Source organism: Schistocerca nitens, unplaced genomic scaffold (genome assembly GCF_023898315.1).
Source record: "Schistocerca nitens isolate TAMUIC-IGC-003100 unplaced genomic scaffold, iqSchNite1.1 HiC_scaffold_468, whole genome shotgun sequence".
Lineage (NCBI taxonomy): Eukaryota > Metazoa > Arthropoda > Insecta > Orthoptera > Acrididae > Schistocerca > Schistocerca nitens.
This window is the reverse complement of record NW_026046001.1, coordinates 9,373,914-9,401,006: the sequence shown is the minus strand read 5'-3', so window position 1 is coordinate 9,401,006 and position 27,093 is coordinate 9,373,914. Positions and strand designations below refer to the sequence as shown.

General features: G+C 28.9%; 2 protein-coding genes across 2 annotated transcripts; both read right to left on the bottom strand.

Moving 5' to 3' along the window:
• Nucleotides 1-133: 133 nt before the first annotated feature.
• LOC126232379 (repetitive organellar protein-like) lies at nucleotides 134-13,704 on the bottom strand. Its single transcript, XM_049942652.1, has 22 exons — nucleotides 13,407-13,704; nucleotides 13,072-13,287; nucleotides 12,173-12,658; nucleotides 11,994-12,111; nucleotides 10,993-11,496; nucleotides 10,170-10,231; nucleotides 9,303-9,824; nucleotides 9,084-9,201; nucleotides 8,141-8,514; nucleotides 6,427-6,624; nucleotides 6,146-6,385; nucleotides 5,847-5,963; nucleotides 5,603-5,765; nucleotides 5,096-5,529; nucleotides 4,755-5,024; nucleotides 4,537-4,693; nucleotides 3,278-3,618; nucleotides 2,889-3,104; nucleotides 1,990-2,475; nucleotides 1,772-1,928; nucleotides 846-1,313; nucleotides 134-206 (listed from the first exon to the last, which is right to left on the bottom strand). The coding sequence occupies exons 1-22, from the start codon at nucleotides 13,702-13,704 to the stop codon at nucleotides 134-136; spliced, it is 6,018 nt and encodes a 2,005-aa protein (XP_049798609.1).
• A 1,237-nt stretch (nucleotides 13,705-14,941) lies between these two features.
• On the bottom strand, nucleotides 14,942-26,719 carry LOC126232378 (repetitive organellar protein-like). Its single transcript, XM_049942651.1, has 21 exons — nucleotides 26,422-26,719; nucleotides 26,087-26,302; nucleotides 25,188-25,673; nucleotides 25,009-25,126; nucleotides 24,008-24,511; nucleotides 23,185-23,246; nucleotides 22,318-22,839; nucleotides 22,099-22,216; nucleotides 21,156-21,529; nucleotides 19,442-19,639; nucleotides 19,161-19,400; nucleotides 18,862-18,978; nucleotides 18,618-18,780; nucleotides 18,428-18,516; nucleotides 18,111-18,308; nucleotides 17,770-18,039; nucleotides 17,552-17,708; nucleotides 16,293-16,633; nucleotides 15,815-15,987; nucleotides 15,297-15,504; nucleotides 14,942-15,225 (listed from the first exon to the last, which is right to left on the bottom strand). The coding sequence occupies exons 1-21, from the start codon at nucleotides 26,717-26,719 to the stop codon at nucleotides 14,942-14,944; spliced, it is 5,136 nt and encodes a 1,711-aa protein (XP_049798608.1).
• Between the last annotated feature and the right edge of the window lie 374 nt (nucleotides 26,720-27,093).

The following is a 27,093-nucleotide window of genomic DNA, read 5'->3' as shown; positions in this document are numbered from 1 at the left end:
ATACTTTTCGATATCTTTTCGATACTTTTCGTTATCTTTTCGATACTTTTCGATATCTTTTCGATACTTTTCATTATATATCGATACTTTTCATTATATATCGATACTTTTCATTATATATCGATACTTTTCATTATATATCGATACTTTTCCTTATATATCGATACTTTTCCTTATATATAGATACTTTTCGATATATAACGATACTTTTCGATATATATCGATACTATTCGATATATATCGATACTTTTCGATATCTTATCGGTACTTTTCGATATCTTATCAATACTTATCGATATATCGATACTTTTCGATATATCGATACTTTTCGATAAATCGATACTTTTCGATATATCGATACTTTTCGATATATCGATACTTTTCGATATATCGATACTTTTCGATATATCGATACTTTTCGATATATGAATACTTTTCGAAATATCGATACTTATCGATATATCGGATATATCGATATATCGGATATATCGATACTTTTCGATATATCGATACTTTTCGATATATCGATACTTATCGATATATCGATACTTATCGATATATCGATACTTTTCGATATATCGACACTTTTCGATAAGTCGACACTTTTCGATAAATCGATACTTCTCGATATATCGATACTTATCGATATATCGATATATCGATACTTATCGATATATCGATACTTATCGATATATCGATACTTTTCGATATATCGATACTTTTCGATAGATCGATACTTATCGATATATCGATACTTTTCGATATATCGATACTTTTCGATATATCGATACTTTTCGATATATCGATACTTTTCGATATATCGATACTTTTCGATATATCGATACTTATCGATATATCGATACTTTTCGATATCTTTTCGATACTTTTCGATATCTCTACGATACTTTTCGATATCTTTTCGATACTTTTCGATATCTTTTCGATACTTTTCGATATCTTTTCGGTACTTTTCGATATCTTTTCGGTACTTGTTGATATCTTTTCGGTACTTGTCGATATCTTTTCGGTACTTGTCGATATCTTTTCGGTACTTGTCGATATCTTTTCGGTACTTGTCGATATCTTTTCGGTACTTGTCGATATCTTTTCGGTACTTTTCCATATCTTTTCGGTACTTGTCGATATCTTTTCGGTACTTTTCGGTACTTTTCGGTACATTTCGATATCTTTTCGGTACTTTTCGATATCTTTTCGGTACTTTTCGATATCTTTTCGGTACTTTTCGAAATCTTTTCGGTACTTTTCGATATCTTTTCGGTACTTTTCGATATCTTTTCGGTACTTTTCGATATCTTTCCGGTACTTTTCGATATCTTTTCGGTACTTATCGATATATCGATACTTATCGATATATCGATACTTATCGATATATCGATACTTAACGATATATCGATACTTTTCGATATATCGATACTTTTCGATATATCGATACTTATCAATATATCAATACTTTTCGATATATCGATACTTTTCGATATATCGATACTCTTCGATATATCAATACTTATCGATATATCGATACTTATCGATACATCGATACTTTTTGATATATCGATACTTTTTGATATATCGATAGATATATCGATACTTTTCGATGTATCGATACTAATCGATATATCGATAATTTTCGATTTATCGATACTTTTCGTTATATCGATACTTTTCGTTATATCGATACTTTTCGATATATCGATACTTTTCGATATATCGATACTTTTCGATATATCGATACTTATTGATATATCGATACTTTTCGATATCTTTTCGATACTTATCGATATATCGATACTTTTCGATATCTTTTCGATACTTTTCGATATCTTTTCGGTACTTTTCGATATCTTTTCGGTACTTTTCGATATCTTTTCGGTACTTTTCGATATCTTTTCGGTACTTATATATCGATACTTATCATTATATATCGATACTTATCTTTATATATCGATACTTTTCATTATATATCGATACTTTTAATTATATATCGATACTTTTCATTATATATAGATACTTTTCGATATATATAGATACTTTTCGATATATATAGATACTTTTCGATATATATAGATACTTTTCGATATATATAGATACTTTTCGATATATATAGATACTTTTCGATATCTTTTCGATACTTTTCGATATCTTTTCGATACTTATCGATATCTTTTCGATACTTATCTATATCTTTTCGATACTTATCTATATCTTTTCGATACTTTTCGATATCTTTTCGATACTTTTCGAAATGTTTTCGGTACTTTTCGAAATCTTTTCGGTACTTTTCGAAATCTTTTCGGTACTTTTCGATATCGTTTCGGTACTTTTCGATATCTTTTCGGTACTTTTCGATATCTTTTCGGTACTTTTCGATATCTTTTCGGTACTTTTCGATAACTTTTCGGTACTTTTCGATATCTTTTCGGTACTTTTCGATATCTTTCCGGTACTTTTCGATATCTTTTCGGTACTTTTCGATATCTTTTCGGTACTTATCGATATATCGATACTTATTGATATATCGATACTTAGCGATATATCGATACTTTGCTATATATCGATACTTATCGATATACCGATACTTTTCGATATATCGATACTTTTCGATATATCGATACTTTTCGACATATCGATACAAGTCGATATATCGATACTTTTCGATCGATATATCGATACTTTTCGATATATCGATACTTATCAATATATCGATACTTATCGATATATCGACACTTTTCGATATCTTTTCGATACTTTTCGATATCTTTTCGATACTTTTCGATATCTTTTCGATACTTTTCATTATATATCGATACTTTTCATTGTATATCGATACTTTTCATTATATATCGATACTTTTCATTATATATCGATACTTTTCCTTATATATCGATACTTTTCCTTATATATAGATACTTTTCGATATATATCGATACTTTTCGATATATATCGATACTTTTCGATATCTTTTCGATACTTTTCGATATCTTTTCGATACTTTTCGATATCTTTTCGGTACTTTTCGATATCTTCTCGGTACTTTTCGATATCTTTTCGGTACTTATCGATATCTTTTCGGTACTTATCGATATCTTTTCGATACTTTTCGATATATCATTATTTATCGATATATCGATACTTTTCGATATATCGATACTTTTCGATATATCGGTACTTTTCTATATATCGGTACTTTTCGATATATCGGTACTTTTCGATATATAGGTACTTTTCGATAAGTCGGTTCTTTTCGATATATCGGTACTTTTCGATATATCGGTACTTTTCGATATATCGGCACTTTTCGATATATCGGTACTTATCGATATATCGGTACTTATCGATATATCGGTACTTATCGATATATCGGCACTTATCGATTTATCGGTACTTATCGATATATCGGTACTTATCGATATATCGGTACTTTTCGATATATCGGTACTTTTCGATATATCGGTACTTATCGACATATCGGTACTTTTCGATATATCGGTACTTTTCGACATATCGGTACTTTTCGATATATCGGTACTTTTCGATATATCGGTACTTATCGATATATCGGTACTTTTCGATATACCGGTACTTTTCGATATATCGGTACTTTTCGATATATCGGTACATTTCGATATATCGATACTTACCGATATATCGATACTTATCGATATATCGATACTTATCGATATATCGACACTTATCGATATATCGATACTTATCGATATATCGATACTTATCGATATATCGATACTTATCGATATATCGATCGATATCTTTTCGGTACTTATCGATATCTTTTCGATACTTTTCGATATATCGATACTTTACGATATATCGATACTTTTCGATATATCGGTACTTTTCGATACATCGGTACTTTTCGATATAACGGTATTTTTCGATATATCGGTACTTTTCGATATATCGGCACTTTTCGATATATCGGAACTTATCGATATATCGGTACTTATCGATATATCGGTACTTTTCGAAATATCGGTACTTATCGATATATCGGTACTTATCGATATATCGGTACTTTTCGATATATCGGTACTTATCGATATATCGGTACTTTTCGATATATCGGTACATTTCGATATATCGGTACTTTTCGATATATCGGTACTTTTCGATATATCGGTACTTTTCGATATATCGGTACTTTTCGATATATCGGTACTTATCGATATATCGGTACTTTTCGATATATTGGTACTTATCGATATATCGGTACTTTTCGATATATCGGTACTTTTCGATATATCGATACTTACCGATATATCCATACTTATCGATATATCGATACTTATCGATATATCGACACTTATCGATATATCGATACTTATCGATATATCGATCGCTATCTTTTCGGTACTTATCGATATCTTTTCGAAATTTTCGATATATCGATACTTATCGATATATCGATACTTTTCGATATATCGATACTTTACTATATGTCGATACTTTTCGATATATCGATACTTTTCGATATATCGATACTTTTCGATATATCGATACTTTTCGATATCTTTTCGATACTTATCGATATATCGATACTTTTCGATACCTTTTCGATACTTTTCGATACCTTTTCGATACTTTTCGATATCTTTTCGGTACTTTTCGATATCTTTTCGGTACTTTTCGATATCTTTTCGGTACTTATATATCGATACTTATCATTATATATCGATACTTATCATTATATATCGATACTTTTCATTATATATCGATACTTTTAATTATATATCGATACTTCTCATTATATATAGATACTTTTCGATATATATAGATACTTTTCGATATCTTTTCGTTACTTTTCGATATCTTTTCGATACTTTTCGATATCTTTTCGATATCTTTTCGATACTTTTCGATGTCTTTTCGATACTTTTCGACATCTTTTCGATACTTATCGATATCTTTTCGATACTTTTCGACATCTTTTCGATACTTATCGATATCTTTTCGATACTTATCAATATCTTTTCGATACTTATCGATATCTTTTCAATAATTTTCATTATATATCGATACTTTTCATTATATATCGATACTTTTTATTATATATAGATACTTTTCATTATATATAGATACTTTTCGATATCTTTTCGATACTTTTCGATATCTTTTCGATACTTTTCGATATCTTTTCGATACTTTTCGATATCTTTTCGGTACTTTTCGATATCTTTTCGGTACTTTTCGATATCTTTTCGGTACTTTTGGATATCTTTTCGGTACTTTTCGATATCTTTTCGGTACTTTTCGATATCTTTTCGGTACTTTTCGATATATCGGTACTTTTCGATAAATCGATACTTTTCGATATATCGATACTTTTCGATATATCTATACTTATCGATATATTGATACTTATCGATATATCGATACTTATCGATATATCGATACTTATCGATGTATCGATACTTATCGATATATCGATACTTATCGATATATCGATACTTATCGTTATATCGATACTTATCGATACTTTTCGATATATCTATACTTTTCGATATATCGATACTTTTCGATATATCGATACTTATCGATATATCGATACTTTTCGATAAATCGATACTTTTCGATATCTTTTCGATACTTTTCGATATCTTTTCGATACTTTTCGATGTCTTTTCGATACTTTTTGATATCTTTTCGATACTTTTCGATATCTTTTCGATACTTTTCGATATCTTTTCGATACTTTTCATTATATCGATACTTTTCATTATATATCGATACTTTTCATTATATATCGATACTTTTCATTATATATAGATACTTTTTCTTATATATAGATACTTTTTCTTATATATAGATACTTTCCGATATATATCGATACTTTTCGATATCTTTTCGATACTTTTCGATATCTTTTCGGTACTTATCGATATCTTTTCGGTACTTTTCGATATCTTTTCGGTACTTATATATCGATACTTATCATTATATATCGATACTTATCATTATATATCAATACTTTTCATTATATATCGATACTTTTAATTATATATCGATACTTTTCATTATATATAGATACTTTTCGATATATATAGATACTTTTCGATATATATAGATACTTTTCGATATATATAGATACTTTTCGATATCTTTTCGTTACTTTTCGATATCTTTTCGAATCTTTTCGATATCTTTTCGATACTTTTCGATATCTTTTCGATATCTTTTCGATACTTTTCGATGTCTTTTCGATACTTTTCGATATCTTTTCGATACTTATCGATATCTTCTCGATACTTATCTATATCTTTTCGATACTTATCGATATCTTTTCGATACTTATCAATATCGTTTCGATACTTATCGATATCTTTTCGATACTTTTCATTATATATCGATACTTTTCATTATATATCGATACTTTTTATTATATATAGATACTTTTCATTATATATAGATACTTTTCGATATCTTTTCGATACTTTTCGATATCTTTTCGATACTTTTCGATATCTTTTCGGTACTTTTCGATATCTTTTCGGTACTTTTCGATATCTTTTCGGTACTTTTCGATATCTTTTCGGTACTTTTCGATGTCTTTTCGATACTTTTGGATATCTTTTCGGTACTTTTCGATATCTTTTCGGTACTTTTAGATATCTTTTCGGTACTTTTCGATATACCGGTACTTTACGATATATCGATACTTTACGAAATATCGATACTTTTCGATATATCGATACTTTTCCATATATCTATACTTTTCGATATATCGATACTTATCGATATATAGATACTTATCGATATATAGATACTTATCGATATATAGATACTTATCGATATATCGATACTTATCGATATATCGATACTTATCGATATATCGATACTTATCGATATATCGATACATATCGATATATCGATACTTATCGATATATCGATACTTATCGATATATCGATCCTTTTCGATATCTTTTCTTCGATCTTTTCGATACTTTTCGATATCTTTTAGATACTTTTCGATATCTTTTCGATACTTTTCGATATCTTTTCGATACTTTTCGATATCTTTTCGACACTTTTCATTATATATCGATACTTTTTATTATATATCGATACCTTTCATTATATATCGATACTTATTATTATATATCGATACTTATCATTATATATCGATACTTGTCATTATATATCCATACTTATCATTATATGTCGATACTTTTCATTATATATCGATACTTTTCATTATATATCGATACTTTTCCTTATATATCGATACTTTTCGATATATATCGATACTATTCGATATACATCGATACTTTTCGATATCTTTTCGATACGTTTCGATATCTTTTCGGTACTTTTCGATATCTTTTCGGTACTTTTCGATATCTTATCGATACTTATCGATATATCGATTCTTTTCGATATATCGATACTTTTCTATATATCGATACTTTTCGATATATCGATACTTTTCGATATATCGATACTTTTCGATATATCGATACTTTTCGATATATCGATACTTTTCGATATATCGATACTTATCGATATATCGATACTTATCGATATATCGATTCTTTTCGATATATCGATACTTTTCTATATATCGATACTTTTCGATATATCGATACTTTTCGATATATCGATACTTTTCGATATATCGATACTTACCGAAATATCGATACTTTTCGATATATCGACACTTTTCGATAAATCGACACTTTTCGATAAATCGATACTTCTCGATATATCGATACTTATCGATATATCGGTACTTGTCGATATATCGATACTTATCGATATATCGATACTTTTCGATATATCGATATTTTCGATAGATCAATACTTTTCGATATATCGATACTTATCGATATATCGATACATATCGATATATCGATAAGTATCGATATATCGATACATATCGATATATCGATATATCGATACTTATTGATATATGGATACTTATCGATATATCGATACTTTGCGATATATCGATACTTATCGATATATCGATACTTTTCGATATATCGATACTTTTCGATATATCGATACTTTTCGATATATCGATACTTTTCGATACATCGATACTTTTCGATATATTGATACTTATCGATATATCGATACTTATCGATATATCGATACTTATCGATACATCGATACTTTTCGATATCTTTACGATACTTTTCGATATCTTTTCGATACTTTTCGATATCTTTTCGATACTTTTCGATATCTTTTCGGGACTTTTCGATATCTTTTCGGTACTTGTCGATATCTTTTCGGTACTTGTCGATATCTTTTCGGTACTTGTCGATATCTTTCCGGTACTTGTCGATATCTTTTCGGTACTTTTCGATATCTTTTCGGTACTTTTCGGTACTTTTCGGTACTTTTCGATATCTTTTCGGTACTTTTCGATATCTTTTCGGTACTTTTCGATATCTTTTCGGTACTTTTCGATATCTTTTCGGTACTTTTCGATATCTTTTCGGTACTTTTCGATATCTTTTCGGTACTTTTCGATATCTTTTCGGTACTTTTCGATATCTTTTCGGTACTTATCGATATATCGATACTTATCGATATATCGATACTTATCGATATATCGATACTTATCGATATATCGATACTTACCGATATATCGATACTTATCGATATATCGATAATTATCGATATATCGATACTTTTCGATATATCGATACTTATCAATATATCGATACTTATCAATGTATCGTTACTTTTCGATATATCGATACTTATCGATATATCGTTACTTTTCGATATATCGATACTTATCGATTTATCGATACTTATCGATATATCGATACTTATCGATACATCGATACTTATCGATACATCGATACTTTTTGATATATCGATACTTTTCGATATATCGATAGACATATCGATACTTTTCGATATATCGATACTTATCGATATATCGATACTTTTCGATATATCGATACTTTTCGTTATATCGATACTTTTCGTTATATCGATACTTTTCGATATATCGATACTTTTCGATATATCGATACTTATTGATATATCGATACTTTTCGACATCTTTTCGATACTTATCGATATATCGATACTTTTCGATATCTTTTCGATACTTTTCGATATCTTTTCGGTACTTTTCGATATCTTTTCGGTACTTTTCGATATCTTTTCGGTACTTTTCGATATCTTTTCGGTACTTATATATCGATACTTATCATTATATATCGATACTTATCATTATATATCGATACTTTTCATTATATATCGATACTTTTAATTATATATCGATACTTTTCATTATATATAGATACTTTTCGATATATATAGATACTTTTCGATATATATAGATACTTTTCGATATATATAGATACTTTTCGATATCTTTTCGATACTTTTCGATATCTTTTCGATACTTTTCGATATCTTTTCGATACTTTTCGATATCTTTTCGATACTTTTCGATATCTTTTCGATATCTTTTCGATACTTTTCGATGTCTTTTCGATACTTTTCGATATCTTTTCGATACTTTTCGATATCTTTTCGATACTTATCGATATCTTTTCGATACTTATCGATATCTTTTCGATACTTATCTATATCTTTTCGATACTTTTCGATATCTTTTCGATACTTTTCGAAATCTTTTCGGTACTTTTCGAAATCTTTTCGGTACTTTTCGATATCGTTTCGGTACTTTTCGATATCTTTTCGGTACTTTTCGATATCTTTTCGGTACTTTTCGATATCTTTTCGGTACTTTTCGATATCTTTCCGGTACTTTTCGATATCTTTTCGGTACTTTTCGATATCTTTCCGGTTCTTTTCGATATCTTTTCGGTACTTTTCGATATCTTTTCGGTACTTATCGATATATCGATACTTATTGATATATCGATACTTTGCGATATATCGATACTTTGCGATATATCGATACTTATCGATATACCGATACTTTTCGATATATCGATACTTTTCGATATATCGATACTTGTCGACATATCGATACATATCGATATATCGATACTTTTCGATCGATATATCGATACATTTCGATATATCGATACTTATCGATATATTGATACTTTTCGATATATCGATACTTTTCGATATATCGATACTTATCGATATATCGATACTTATCGATATATCGACACTTTTCGATATCTTTTCGATACTTTTCGATATCTTTTCGATACTTTTCGTTATCTTTTCGATACTTTTCGATATCTTTTCGATACTTTTGATTATATATCGATACTTTTCATTATATATCGATACTTTTCATTATATATCGATACTTTTCATTATATATCGATACTTTTCCTTATATATCGATACTTTTCCTTATATATAGATACTTTTCGATATATAACGATACTTTTCGATATATATCGATACTATTCGATATATATCGATACTTTTCGATATCTTATCGGTACTTTTCGATATCTTATCAATACTTATCGATATATCGATACTTTTCGATATATCGATACTTTTCGATAAATCGATACTTTTCGATATATCGATACTTTTCGATATATCGATACTTTTCGATATATCGATACTTTTCGATATATGGATACTTTTCGAAATATCGATACTTATCGATATATCGGATATATCGATATATCGGATATATCGATACTTTTCGATATATCGATACTTTTCGATATATCGATACTTATCGATATATCGATACTTATCGATATATCGATACTTTTCGATATATCGACACTTTTCGATAAATCGACACTTTTCGATAAATCGATACTTCTCGATATATCGATACTTATCGATATATCGATATATCGATACTTATCGATATATCGATACTTATCGATATATCGATACTTTTCGATATATCGATACTTTTCGATAGATCGATACTTATCGATATATCGATACTTTTCGATATATCGATACTTTTCGATATATCGATACTTTTCGATATATCGATACTTTTCTATATATCGATACTTTTCGATATATCGATACTTTTCTATATATCGATACTTTTCGATATATCGATACTTATCGATATATCGATACTTTTCGATATCTTTTCGATACTTTTCGATATCTCTACGATACTTTTCGATATCTTTTCGATACTTTTCGATATCTTTTCGATACTTTTCGATATCTTTTCGGTACTTTTCGATATCTTTTCGGTACTTGTTGATATCTTTTCGGTACTTGTCGATATCTTTTCGGTACTTGTCGATATCTTTTCGGTACTTGTCGATATCTTTTCGGTACTTGTCGATATCTTTTCGGTACTTGTCGATATCTTTTCGGTACTTTTCCATATCTTTTCGGTACTTTTCGATATCTTTTCGGTACTTTTCGGTACTTTTCGGTACATTTCGATATCTTTTCGGTACTTTTCGATATCTTTTCGGTACTTTTCGATATCTTTTCGGTACTTTTCGAAATCTTTTCGGTACTTTTCGATATCTTTTCGGTACTTTTCGATATCTTTTCGGTACTTTTCGATATCTTTCCGGTACTTTTCGATATCTTTTCGGTACTTATCGATATATCGATACTTATCGATATATCGATACTTATCGATATATCGATACTTAACGATATATCGATACTTTTCGATATATCGATACTTTTCGATATATCGATACTTATCAATATATCAATACTTTTCGATATATCGATACTTTTCGATATATCGATACTCTTCGATATATCAATACTTATCGATATATCGATACTTATCGATACATCGATACTTTTTGATATATCGATGCTTTTTGATATATCGATAGATATATCGATACTTTTCGATGTATCGATACTAATCGATATATCGATACTTTTCGATATATCGATACTTTTCGTTATATCGATACTTTTCGTTATATCGATACTTTTCGATATATCGATACTTTTCGATATATCGATACTTTTCGATATATCGATACTTATTGATATATCGATACTTTTCGATATCTTTTCGATACTTATCGATATATCGATACTTTTCGATATCTTTTCGATACTTTTCGATATCTTTTCGGTACTTTTCGATATCTTTTCGGTACTTTTCGATATCTTTTCGGTACTTTTCGATATCTTTTCGGTACTTATATATCGATACTTATCATTATATATCGATACTTATCTTTATATATCGATACTTTTCATTATATATCGATACTTTTAATTATATATCGATACTTTTCATTATATATAGATACTTTTCGATATATATAGATACTTTTCGATATATATAGATACTTTTCGATATATATAGATACTTTTCGATATATATAGATACTTTTCGATATATATAGATACTTTTCGATATCTTTTCGATACTTTTCGATATCTTTTCGATACTTATCGATATCTTTTCGATACTTATCTATATCTTTTCGATACTTATCTATATCTTTTCGATACTTTTCGATATCTTTTCGATACTTTTCGAAATGTTTTCGGTACTTTTCGAAATCTTTTCGGTACTTTTCGAAATCTTTTCGGTACTTTTCGATATCGTTTCGGTACTTTTCGATATCTTTTCGGTACTTTTCGATATCTTTTCGGTACTTTTCGATATCTTTTCGGTACTTTTCGATAACTTTTCGGTACTTTTCGATATCTTTTCGGTACTTTTCGATATCTTCCCGGTACTTTTCGATATCTTTTCGGTACTTTTCGATATCTTTTCGGTACTTATCGATATATCGATACTTATTGATATATCGATACTTAGCGATATATCGATACTTTGCTATATATCGATACTTATCGATATACCGATACTTTTCGATATATCGATACTTTTCGATATATCGATACTTTTCGACATATCGATACAAGTCGATATATCGATACTTTTCGATCGATATATCGATACTTTTCGATATATCGATACTTATCAATATATCGATACTTATCGATATATCGACACTTTTCGATATCTTTTCGATACTTTTCGATATCTTTTCGATACTTTTCGATATCTTTTCGATACTTTTCATTATATATCGATACTTTTCATTGTATATCGATACTTTTCATTATATATCGATACTTTTCATTATATATCGATACTTTTCCTTATATATCGATACTTTTCCTTATATATAGATACTTTTCGATATATATCGATACTTTTCGATATATATCGATACTTTTCGATATCTTTTCGATACTTTTCGATATCTTTTCGATACTTTTCGATATCTTTTCGGTACTTTTCGATATCTTCTCGGTACTTTTCGATGCCTTTTCGGTACTTATCGATATCTTTTCGGTACTTATCGATATCTTTTCGATACTTTTCGATATATCATTATTTATCGATATATCGATACTTTTCGATATATCGATACTTTTCGATATATCGGTACTTTTCTATATATCGGTACTTTTCGATATATCGGTACTTTTCGATATATCGGTACTTTTCGATATATCGGTTCTTTTCGATATATCGGTACTTTTCGATATATCGGTACTTTTCGATATATCGGCACTTTTCGATATATCGGTACTTATCGATATATCGGCACTTATCGATATATCGGTACTTATCGATATATCGGCACTTATCGATTTATCGGTACTTATCGATATATCGGTACTTTTCGATATATCGGTACTTTTCGATATATCGGTACTTATCGATATATCGGTACTTATCGACATATCGGTACTTTTCGATATATCGGTACTTTTCGACATATCGGTACTTTTCGATATATCGGTACTTTTCGATATATCGGTACTTATCGATATATCGGTACTTTTCGATATACCGGTACTTTTCGATATATCGGTACTTTTCGATATATCGGTACATTTCGATATATCGATACTTACCGATACATCGATACTTATCGATATATCGATACTTATCGATATATCGACACTTATCGATATATCGATACTTATCGATATATCGATACTTATCGATATATCGATACTTATCGATATATCGATCGATATCTTTTCGGTACTTATCGATATCTTTTCGATACTTTTCGATATATCGATACTTTACGATATATCGATACTTTTCGATATATCGGTACTTTTCGATACATCGGTACTTTTCGATATAACGGTATTTTTCGATATATCGGTACTTTTCGATATATCGGCACTTTTCGATATATCGGAACTTATCGATATATCGGTACTTATCGATATATCGGTACTTTTCGAAATATCGGTACTTATCGATATATCGGAACTTATCGATATATCGGTACTTATCGATATATCGGTACTTATCGATATATCGGTACTTTTCGATATATCGGTACTTTTCGATATATCGGTACTTTTCGATATATCGGTACTTTTCGATATATCGGTACTTTTCGATATATCGGTACTTTTCGATATATCGGTACTTATCGATATATCGGTACTTTTCGATATATCGGTACTTATCGATATATCGGTACTTTTCGATATATCGGTACTTTTCGATATATCGATACTTACCGATATATCCATACTTATCGATATATCGATACTTATCGATATATCGACACTTATCGATATATCGATACTTATCGATATATCGATCGCTATCTTTTCGGTACTTATCGATATCTTTTCGAAATTTTCGATATATCGATACTTATCGATATATCGATACTTTTCGATATATCGAGAATTTTCGATATATCGATACTTTTCGATATGTCGATACTTTTCGATATATCGATACTTTTCGATATATCGATACTTTTCGATATATCGATACTTTTCGATATCTTTTCGATACTTATCGATATATCGATACTTTTCGATACCTTTTCGATACTTTTCGATACCTTTTCGATACTTTTCGATATCTTTTCGGTACTTTTCGATATCTTTTCGGTACTTTTCGATATCTTTTCGGTACTTATATATCGATACTTATCATTATATATCGATACTTATCATTATATATCGATACTTTTCATTATATATCGATACTTTTAATTATATATCGATACTTCTCATTATATATAGATACTTTTCGATATATATAGATACTTTTCGATATCTTTTCGTTACTTTTCGATATCTTTTCGATACTTTTCGATATCTTTTCGATATCTTTTCGATACTTTTCGATGTCTTTTCGATACTTTTCGACATCTTTTCGATACTTATCGATATCTTTTCGATACTTTTCGACATCTTTTCGATACTTATCGATATCTTTTCGATACTTATCAATATCTTTTCGATACTTATCGATATCTTTTCAATAATTTTCATTATATATCGATACTTTTCATTATATATCGATACTTTTTATTATATATAGATACTTTTCATTATATATAGATACTTTTCGATATCTTTTCGATACTTTTCGATATCTTTTCGATACTTTTCGATATCTTTTCGATACTTTTCGATATCTTTTCGGTACTTTTCGATATCTTTTCGGTACTTTTCGATATATTTTCGGTACTTTTCGATATCTTTTCGGTACTTTTGGATATCTTTTCGGTACTTTTCGATATCTTTTCGGTACTTTTCGATATCTTTTCGGTACTTTTCGATATATCGGTACTTTTCGATATATCGATACTTTTCGATATATCGATACTTTTCGATATATCTATACTTATCGATATATTGATACTTATCGATATATCGATACTTATCGATATATCGATACTTATCGATATATCGATACTTATCGATATATCGATACTTATCGATATATCGATACTTATCGTTATATCGATACTTATCGATACTTTTCGATATATCTATACTTTTCGATATATCGATACTTTTCGATATATCGATACTTATCGATATATCGATACTTTTCGACAAATCGATACTTTTCGATATCTTTTCGATACTTTTCGATATCTTTTCGATACTTTTCGATGTCTTTTCGATACTTTTTGATATCTTTTCGATACTTTTCGATATCTTTTCGATACTTTTCGATATCTTTTCGATACTTTTCATTATATCGATACTTTTCATTATATATCGATACTTTTCATTATATATCGATACTTTTCATTATATATAGATACTTTTTCTTATATATAGATACTTTTTCTTATATATAGATACTTTCCGATATATATCGATACTTTTCGATATCTTTTCGATACTTTTCGATATCTTTTCGGTACTTTTCGATATATCATTATTTATCGATATATCGATACTTTTCGATATATCGATACTTTTCGATATATCGGTACTTTTCTATATATCGGTACTTTTCGATATATCGGTACTTTTCGATATATAGGTACTTTTCGATAAGTCGGTTCTTTTCGATATATCGGTACTTTTCGATATATCGGTACTTTTCGATATATCGGCACTTTTCGATATATCGGTACTTATCGATATATCGGTACTTATCGATATATCGGTACTTATCGATATATCGGCACTTATCGATTTATCGGTACTTATCGATATATCGGTACTTATCGATATATCGGTACTTTTCGATATATCGGTACTTTTCGATATATCGGTACTTATCGACATATCGGTACTTTTCGATATATCGGTACTTTTCGACATATCGGTACTTTTCGATATATCGGTACTTTTCGATATATCGGTACTTATCGATATATCGGTACTTTTCGATATACCGGTACTTTTCGATATATCGGTACTTTTCGATATATCGGTACATTTCGATATATCGATACTTACCGATATATCGATACTTATCGATATATCGATACTTATCGATATATCGACACTTATCGATATATCGATACTTATCGATATATCGATACTTATCGATATATCGATACTTATCGATATATCGATCGATATCTTTTCGGTACTTATCGATATCTTTTCGATACTTTTCGATATATCGATACTTTACGATATATCGATACTTTTCGATATATCGGTACTTTTCGATACATCGGTACTTTTCGATATAACGGTATTTTTCGATATATCGGTACTTTTCGATATATCGGCACTTTTCGATATATCGGAACTTATCGATATATCGGTACTTATCGATATATCGGTACTTTTCGAAATATCGGTACTTATCGATATATCGGTACTTATCGATATATCGGTACTTTTCGATATATCGGTACTTATCGATATATCGGTACTTTTCGATATATCGGTACATTTCGATATATCGGTACTTTTCGATATATCGGTACTTTTCGATATATCGGTACTTTTCGATATATCGGTACTTTTCGATATATCGGTACTTATCGATATATCGGTACTTTTCGATATATTGGTACTTATCGATATATCGGTACTTTTCGATATATCGGTACTTTTCGATATATCGATACTTACCGATATATCCATACTTATCGATATATCGATACTTATCGATATATCGACACTTATCGATATATCGATACTTATCGATATATCGATCGCTATCTTTTCGGTACTTATCGATATCTTTTCGAAATTTTCGATATATCGATACTTATCGATATATCGATACTTTTCGATATATCGATACTTTACTATATGTCGATACTTTTCGATATATCGATACTTTTCGATATATCGATACTTTTCGATATATCGATACTTTTCGATATCTTTTCGATACTTATCGATATATCGATACTTTTCGATACCTTTTCGATACTTTTCGATACCTTTTCGATACTTTTCGATATCTTTTCGGTACTTTTCGATATCTTTTCGGTACTTTTCGATATCTTTTCGGTACTTATATATCGATACTTATCATTATATATCGATACTTATCATTATATATCGATACTTTTCATTATATATCGATACTTTTAATTATATATCGATACTTCTCATTATATATAGATACTTTTCGATATATATAGATACTTTTCGATATCTTTTCGTTACTTTTCGATATCTTTTCGATACTTTTCGATATCTTTTCGATATCTTTTCGATACTTTTCGATGTCTTTTCGATACTTTTCGACATCTTTTCGATACTTATCGATATCTTTTCGATACTTTTCGACATCTTTTCGATACTTATCGATATCTTTTCGATACTTATCAATATCTTTTCGATACTTATCGATATCTTTTCAATAATTTTCATTATATATCGATACTTTTCATTATATATCGATACTTTTTATTATATATAGATACTTTTCATTATATATAGATACTTTTCGATATCTTTTCGATACTTTTCGATATCTTTTCGATACTTTTCGATATCTTTTCGATACTTTTCGATATCTTTTCGGTACTTTTCGATATCTTTTCGGTACTTTTCGATATCTTTTCGGTACTTTTGGATATCTTTTCGGTACTTTTCGATATCTTTTCGGTACTTTTCGATATCTTTTCGGTACTTTTCGATATATCGGTACTTTTCGATAAATCGATACTTTTCGATATATCGATACTTTTCGATATATCTATACTTATCGATATATTGATACTTATCGATATATCGATACTTATCGATATATCGATACTTATCGATGTATCGATACTTATCGATATATCGATACTTATCGATATATCGATACTTATCGTTATATCGATACTTATCGATACTTTTCGATATATCTATACTTTTCGATATATCGATACTTTTCGATATATCGATACTTATCGATATATCGATACTTTTCGATAAATCGATACTTTTCGATATCTTTTCGATACTTTTCGATATCTTTTCGATACTTTTCGATGTCTTTTCGATACTTTTTGATATCTTTTCGATACTTTTCGATATCTTTTCGATACTTTTCGATATCTTTTCGATACTTTTCATTATATCGATACTTTTCATTATATATCGATACTTTTCATTATATATCGATACTTTTCATTATATATAGATACTTTTTCTTATATATAGATACTTTTTCTTATATATAGATACTTTCCGATATATATCGATACTTTTCGATATCTTTTCGATACTTTTCGATATCTTTTCGGTACTTATCGATATCTTTTCGGTACTTTTCGATATCTTTTCGGTACTTATATATCGATACTTATCATTATATATCGATACTTATCATTATATATCAATACTTTTCATTATATATCGATACTTTTAATTATATATCGATACTTTTCATTATATATAGATACTTTTCGATATATATAGATACTTTTCGATATATATAGATACTTTTCGATATATATAGATACTTTTCGATATCTTTTCGTTACTTTTCGATATCTTTTCGAATCTTTTCGATATCTTTTCGATACTTTTCGATATCTTTTCGATATCTTTTCGATACTTTTCGATGTCTTTTCGATACTTTTCGATATCTTTTCGATACTTATCGATATCTTCTCGATACTTATCTATATCTTTTCGATACTTATCGATATCTTTTCGATACTTATCAATATCGTTTCGATACTTATCGATATCTTTTCGATACTTTTCATTATATATCGATACTTTTCATTATATATCGATACTTTTTATTATATATAGATACTTTTCATTATATATAGATACTTTTCGATATCTTTTCGATACTTTTCGATATCTTTTCGATACTTTTCGATATCTTTTCGGTACTTTTCGATATCTTTTCGGTACTTTTCGATATCTTTTCGGTACTTTTCGATATCTTTTCGGTACTTTTCGATGTCTTTTCGATACTTTTGGATATCTTTTCGGTACTTTTCGATATCTTTTCGGTACTTTTAGATATCTTTTCGGTACTTTTCGATATACCGGTACTTTACGATATATCGATACTTTACGAAATATCGATACTTTTCGATATATCGATACTTTTCCATATATCTATACTTTTCGATATATCGATACTTATCGATATATAGATACTTATCGATATATAGATACTTATCGATATATAGATACTTATCGATATATCGATACTTATCGATATATCGATACTTATCGATATATCGATACTTATCGATATATCGATACATATCGATATATCGATACTTATCGATATATCGATACTTATCGATATATCGATCCTTTTCGATATCTTTTCTTCGATCTTTTCGATACTTTTCGATATCTTTTAGATACTTTTCGATATCTTTTCGATACTTTTCGATATCTTTTCGATACTTTTCGATATCTTTTCGACACTTTTCATTATATATCGATACTTTTTATTATATATCGATACCTTTCATTATATATCGATACTTATTATTATATATCGATACTTATCATTATATATCGATACTTGTCATTATATATCCATACTTATCATTATATGTCGATACTTTTCATTATATATCGATACTTTTCATTATATATCGATACTTTTCCTTATATATCGATACTTTTCGATATATATCGATACTATTCGATATACATCGATACTTTTCGATATCTTTTCGATACGTTTCGATATCTTTTCGGTACTTTTCGATATCTTTTCGGTACTTTTCGATATCTTATCGATACTTATCGATATATCGATTCTTTTCGATATATCGATACTTTTCTATATATCGATACTTTTCGATATATCGATACTTTTCGATATATCGATACTTTTCGATATATCGATACTTTTCGATATATCGATACTTTTCGATATATCGATACTTATCGATATATCGATACTTATCGATATATCGATTCTTTTCGATATATCGATACTTTTCTATATATCGATACTTTTCGATATATCGATACTTTTCGATATATCGATACTTTTCGATATATCGATACTTACCGAAATATCGATACTTTTCGATATATCGACACTTTTCGATAAATCGACACTTTTCGATAAATCGATACTTCTCGATATATCGATACTTATCGATATATCGGTACTTGTCGATATATCGATACTTATCGATATATCGATACTTTTCGATATATCGATATTTTCGATAGATCAATACTTTTCGATATATCGATACTTATCGATATATCGATACATATCGATATATCGATAAGTATCGATATATCGATACATATCGATATATCGATATATCGATACTTATTGATATATGGATACTTATCGATATATCGATACTTTGCGATATATCGATACTTATCGATATATCGATACTTTTCGATATATCGATACTTTTCGATATATCGATACTTTTCGATATATCGATACTTTTCGATACATCGATACTTTTCGATATATTGATACTTATCGATATATCGATACTTATCGATATATCGATACTTATCGATACATCGATACTTTTCGATATCTTTACGATACTTTTCGATATCTTTTCGATACTTTTCGATATCTTTTCGATACTTTTCGATATCTTTTCGGGACTTTTCGATATCTTTTCGGTACTTGTCGATATCTTTTCGGTACTTGTCGATATCTTTTCGGTACTTGTCGATATCTTTCCGGTACTTGTCGATATCTTTTCGGTACTTTTCGATATCTTTTCGGTACTTTTCGGTACTTTTCGGTACTTTTCGATATCTTTTCGGTACTTTTCGATATCTTTTCGGTACTTTTCGATATCTTTTCGGTACTTTTCGATATCTTTTCGGTACTTTTCGATATCTTTTCGGTACTTTTCGATATCTTTTCGGTACTTTTCGATATCTTTTCGGTACTTTTCGATATCTTTTCGGTACTTATCGATATATCGATACTTATCGATATATCGATACTTATCGATATATCGATACTTATCGATATATCGATACTTACCGATATATCGATACTTATCGATATATCGATAATTATCGATATATCGATACTTTTCGATATATCGATACTTATCAATATATCGATACTTATCAATGTATCGTTACTTTTCGATATATCGATACTTATCGATATATCGTTACTTTTCGATATATCGATACTTATCGATTTATCGATACTTATCGATATATCGATACTTATCGATACATCGATACTTATCGATACATCGATACTTTTTGATATATCGATACTTTTCGATATATCGATAGACATATCGATACTTTTCGATATATCGATACTTATCGATATATCGATACTTTTCGATATATCGATACTTTTCGTTATATCGATACTTTTCGTTATATCGATACTTTTCGATATATCGATACTTTTCGATATATCGATACTTATTGATATATCGATACTTTTCGACATCTTTTCGATACTTATCGATATATCGATACTTTTCGATATCTTTTCGATACTTTTCGATATCTTTTCGGTACTTTTCGATATCTTTTCGGTACTTTTCGATATCTTTTCGGTACTTTTCGATATCTTTTCGGTACTTATATATCGATACTTATCATTATATATCGATACTTATCATTATATATCGATACTTTTCATTATATATCGATACTTTTAATTATATATCGATACTTTTCATTATATATAGATACTTTTCGATATATATAGATACTTTTCGATATATATAGATACTTTTCGATATATATAGATACTTTTCGATATCTTTTCGATACTTTTCGATATCTTTTCGATACTTTTCGATATCTTTTCGATACTTTTCGATATCTTTTCGATACTTTTCGATATCTTTTCGATATCTTTTCGATACTTTTCGATGTCTTTTCGATACTTTTCGATATCTTTTCGATACTTTTCGATATCTTTTCGATACTTATCGATATCTTTTCGATACTTATCGATATCTTTTCGATACTTATCTATATCTTTTCGATACTTTTCGATATCTTTTCGATACTTTTCGAAATCTTTTCGGTACTTTTCGAAATCTTTTCGGTACTTTTCGATATCGTTTCGGTACTTTTCGATATCTTTTCGGTACTTTTCGATATCTTTTCGGTACTTTTCGATATCTTTTCGGTACTTTTCGATATCTTTCCGGTACTTTTCGATATCTTTTCGGTACTTTTCGATATCTTTCCGGTTCTTTTCGATATCTTTTCGGTACTTTTCGATATCTTTTCGGTACTTATCGATATATCGATACTTATTGATATATCGATACTTTGCGATATATCGATACTTTGCGATATATCGATACTTATCGATATACCGATACTTTTCGATATATCGATACTTTTCGATATATCGATACTTGTCGACATATCGATACATATCGATATATCGATACTTTTCGATCGATATATCGATACATTTCGATATATCGATACTTATCGATATATTGATACTTTTCGATATATCGATACTTTTCGATATATCGATACTTATCGATATATCGATACTTATCGATATATCGACACTTTTCGATATCTTTTCGATACTTTTCGATATCTTTTCGATACTTTTCGTTATCTTTTCGATACTTTTCGATATCTTTTCGATACTTTTGATTATATATCGATACTTTTCATTATATATCGATACTTTTCATTATATATCGATACTTTTCATTATATATCGATACTTTTCCTTATATATCGATACTTTTCCTTATATATAGATACTTTTCGATATATAACGATACTTTTCGATATATATCGATACTATTCGATATATATCGATACTTTTCGATATCTTATCGGTACTTTTCGATATCTTATCAATACTTATCGATATATCGATACTTTTCGATATATCGATACTTTTCGATAAATCGATACTTTTCGATATATCGATACTTTTCGATATATCGATACTTTTCGATATATCGATACTTTTCGATATATGGATACTTTTCGAAATATCGATACTTATCGATATATCGGATATATCGATATATCGGATATATCGATACTTTTCGATATATCGATACTTTTCGATATATCGATACTTATCGATATATCGATACTTATCGATATATCGATACTTTTCGATATATCGACACTTTTCGATAAATCGACACTTTTCGATAAATCGATACTTCTCGATATATCGATACTTATCGATATATCGATATATCGATACTTATCGATATATCGATACTTATCGATATATCGATACTTTTCGATATATCGATACTTTTCGATAGATCGATACTTATCGATATATCGATACTTTTCGATATATCGATACTTTTCGATATATCGATACTTTTCGATATATCGATACTTTTCTATATATCGATACTTTTCGATATATCGATACTTTTCTATATATCGATACTTTTCGATATATCGATACTTATCGATATATCGATACTTTTCGATATCTTTTCGATACTTTTCGATATCTCTACGATACTTTTCGATATCTTTTCGATACTTTTCGATATCTTTTCGATACTTTTCGATATCTTTTCGGTACTTTTCGATATCTTTTCGGTACTTGTTGATATCTTTTCGGTACTTGTCGATATCTTTTCGGTACTTGTCGATATCTTTTCGGTACTTGTCGATATCTTTTCGGTACTTGTCGATATCTTTTCGGTACTTGTCGATATCTTTTCGGTACTTTTCCATATCTTTTCGGTACTTTTCGATATCTTTTCGGTACTTTTCGGTACTTTTCGGTACATTTCGATATCTTTTCGGTACTTTTCGATATCTTTTCGGTACTTTTCGATATCTTTTCGGTACTTTTCGAAATCTTTTCGGTACTTTTCGATATCTTTTCGGTACTTTTCGATATCTTTTCGGTACTTTTCGATATCTTTCCGGTACTTTTCGATATCTTTTCGGTACTTATCGATATATCGATACTTATCGATATATCGATACTTATCGATATATCGATACTTAACGATATATCGATACTTTTCGATATATCGATACTTTTCGATATATCGATACTTATCAATATATCAATACTTTTCGATATATCGATACTTTTCGATATATCGATACTCTTCGATATATCAATACTTATCGATATATCGATACTTATCGATACATCGATACTTTTTGATATATCGATGCTTTTTGATATATCGATAGATATATCGATACTTTTCGATGTATCGATACTAATCGATATATCGATACTTTTCGATATATCGATACTTTTCGTTATATCGATACTTTTCGTTATATCGATACTTTTCGATATATCGATACTTTTCGATATATCGATACTTTTCGATATATCGATACTTATTGATATATCGATACTTTTCGATATCTTTTCGATACTTATCGATATATCGATACTTTTCGATATCTTTTCGATACTTTTCGATATCTTTTCGGTACTTTTCGATATCTTTTCGGTACTTTTCGATATCTTTTCGGTACTTTTCGATATCTTTTCGGTACTTATATATCGATACTTATCATTATATATCGATACTTATCTTTATATATCGATACTTTTCATTATATATCGATACTTTTAATTATATATCGATACTTTTCATTATATATAGATACTTTTCGATATATATAGATACTTTTCGATATATATAGATACTTTTCGATATATATAGATACTTTTCGATATATATAGATACTTTTCGATATATATAGATACTTTTCGATATCTTTTCGATACTTTTCGATATCTTTTCGATACTTATCGATATCTTTTCGATACTTATCTATATCTTTTCGATACTTATCTATATCTTTTCGATACTTTTCGATATCTTTTCGATACTTTTCGAAATGTTTTCGGTACTTTTCGAAATCTTTTCGGTACTTTTCGAAATCTTTTCGGTACTTTTCGATATCGTTTCGGTACTTTTCGATATCTTTTCGGTACTTTTCGATATCTTTTCGGTACTTTTCGATATCTTTTCGGTACTTTTCGATAACTTTTCGGTACTTTTCGATATCTTTTCGGTACTTTTCGATATCTTCCCGGTACTTTTCGATATCTTTTCGGTACTTTTCGATATCTTTTCGGTACTTATCGATATATCGATACTTATTGATATATCGATACTTAGCGATATATCGATACTTTGCTATATATCGATACTTATCGATATACCGATACTTTTCGATATATCGATACTTTTCGATATATCGATACTTTTCGACATATCGATACAAGTCGATATATCGATACTTTTCGATCGATATATCGATACTTTTCGATATATCGATACTTATCAATATATCGATACTTATCGATATATCGACACTTTTCGATATCTTTTCGATACTTTTCGATATCTTTTCGATACTTTTCGATATCTTTTCGATACTTTTCATTATATATCGATACTTTTCATTGTATATCGATACTTTTCATTATATATCGATACTTTTCATTATATATCGATACTTTTCCTTATATATCGATACTTTTCCTTATATATAGATACTTTTCGATATATATCGATACTTTTCGATATATATCGATACTTTTCGATATCTTTTCGATACTTTTCGATATCTTTTCGATACTTTTCGATATCTTTTCGGTACTTTTCGATATCTTCTCGGTACTTTTCGATGCCTTTTCGGTACTTATCGATATCTTTTCGGTACTTATCGATATCTTTTCGATACTTTTCGATATATCATTATTTATCGATATATCGATACTTTTCGATATATCGATACTTTTCGATATATCGGTACTTTTCTATATATCGGTACTTTTCGATATATCGGTACTTTTCGATATATCGGTACTTTTCGATATATCGGTTCTTTTCGATATATCGGTACTTTTCGATATATCGGTACTTTTCGATATATCGGCACTTTTCGATATATCGGTACTTATCGATATATCGGCACTTATCGATATATCGGTACTTATCGATATATCGGCACTTATCGATTTATCGGTACTTATCGATATATCGGTACTTTTCGATATATCGGTACTTTTCGATATATCGGTACTTATCGATATATCGGTACTTATCGACATATCGGTACTTTTCGATATATCGGTACTTTTCGACATATCGGTACTTTTCGATATATCGGTACTTTTCGATATATCGGTACTTATCGATATATCGGTACTTTTCGATATACCGGTACTTTTCGATATATCGGTACTTTTCGATATATCGGTACATTTCGATATATCGATACTTACCGATACATCGATACTTATCGATATATCGATACTTATCGATATATCGACACTTATCGATATATCGATACTTATCGATATATCGATACTTATCGATATATCGATACTTATCGATATATCGATCGATATCTTTTCGGTACTTATCGATATCTTTTCGATACTTTTCGATATATCGATACTTTACGATATATCGATACTTTTCGATATATCGGTACTTTTCGATACATCGGTACTTTTCG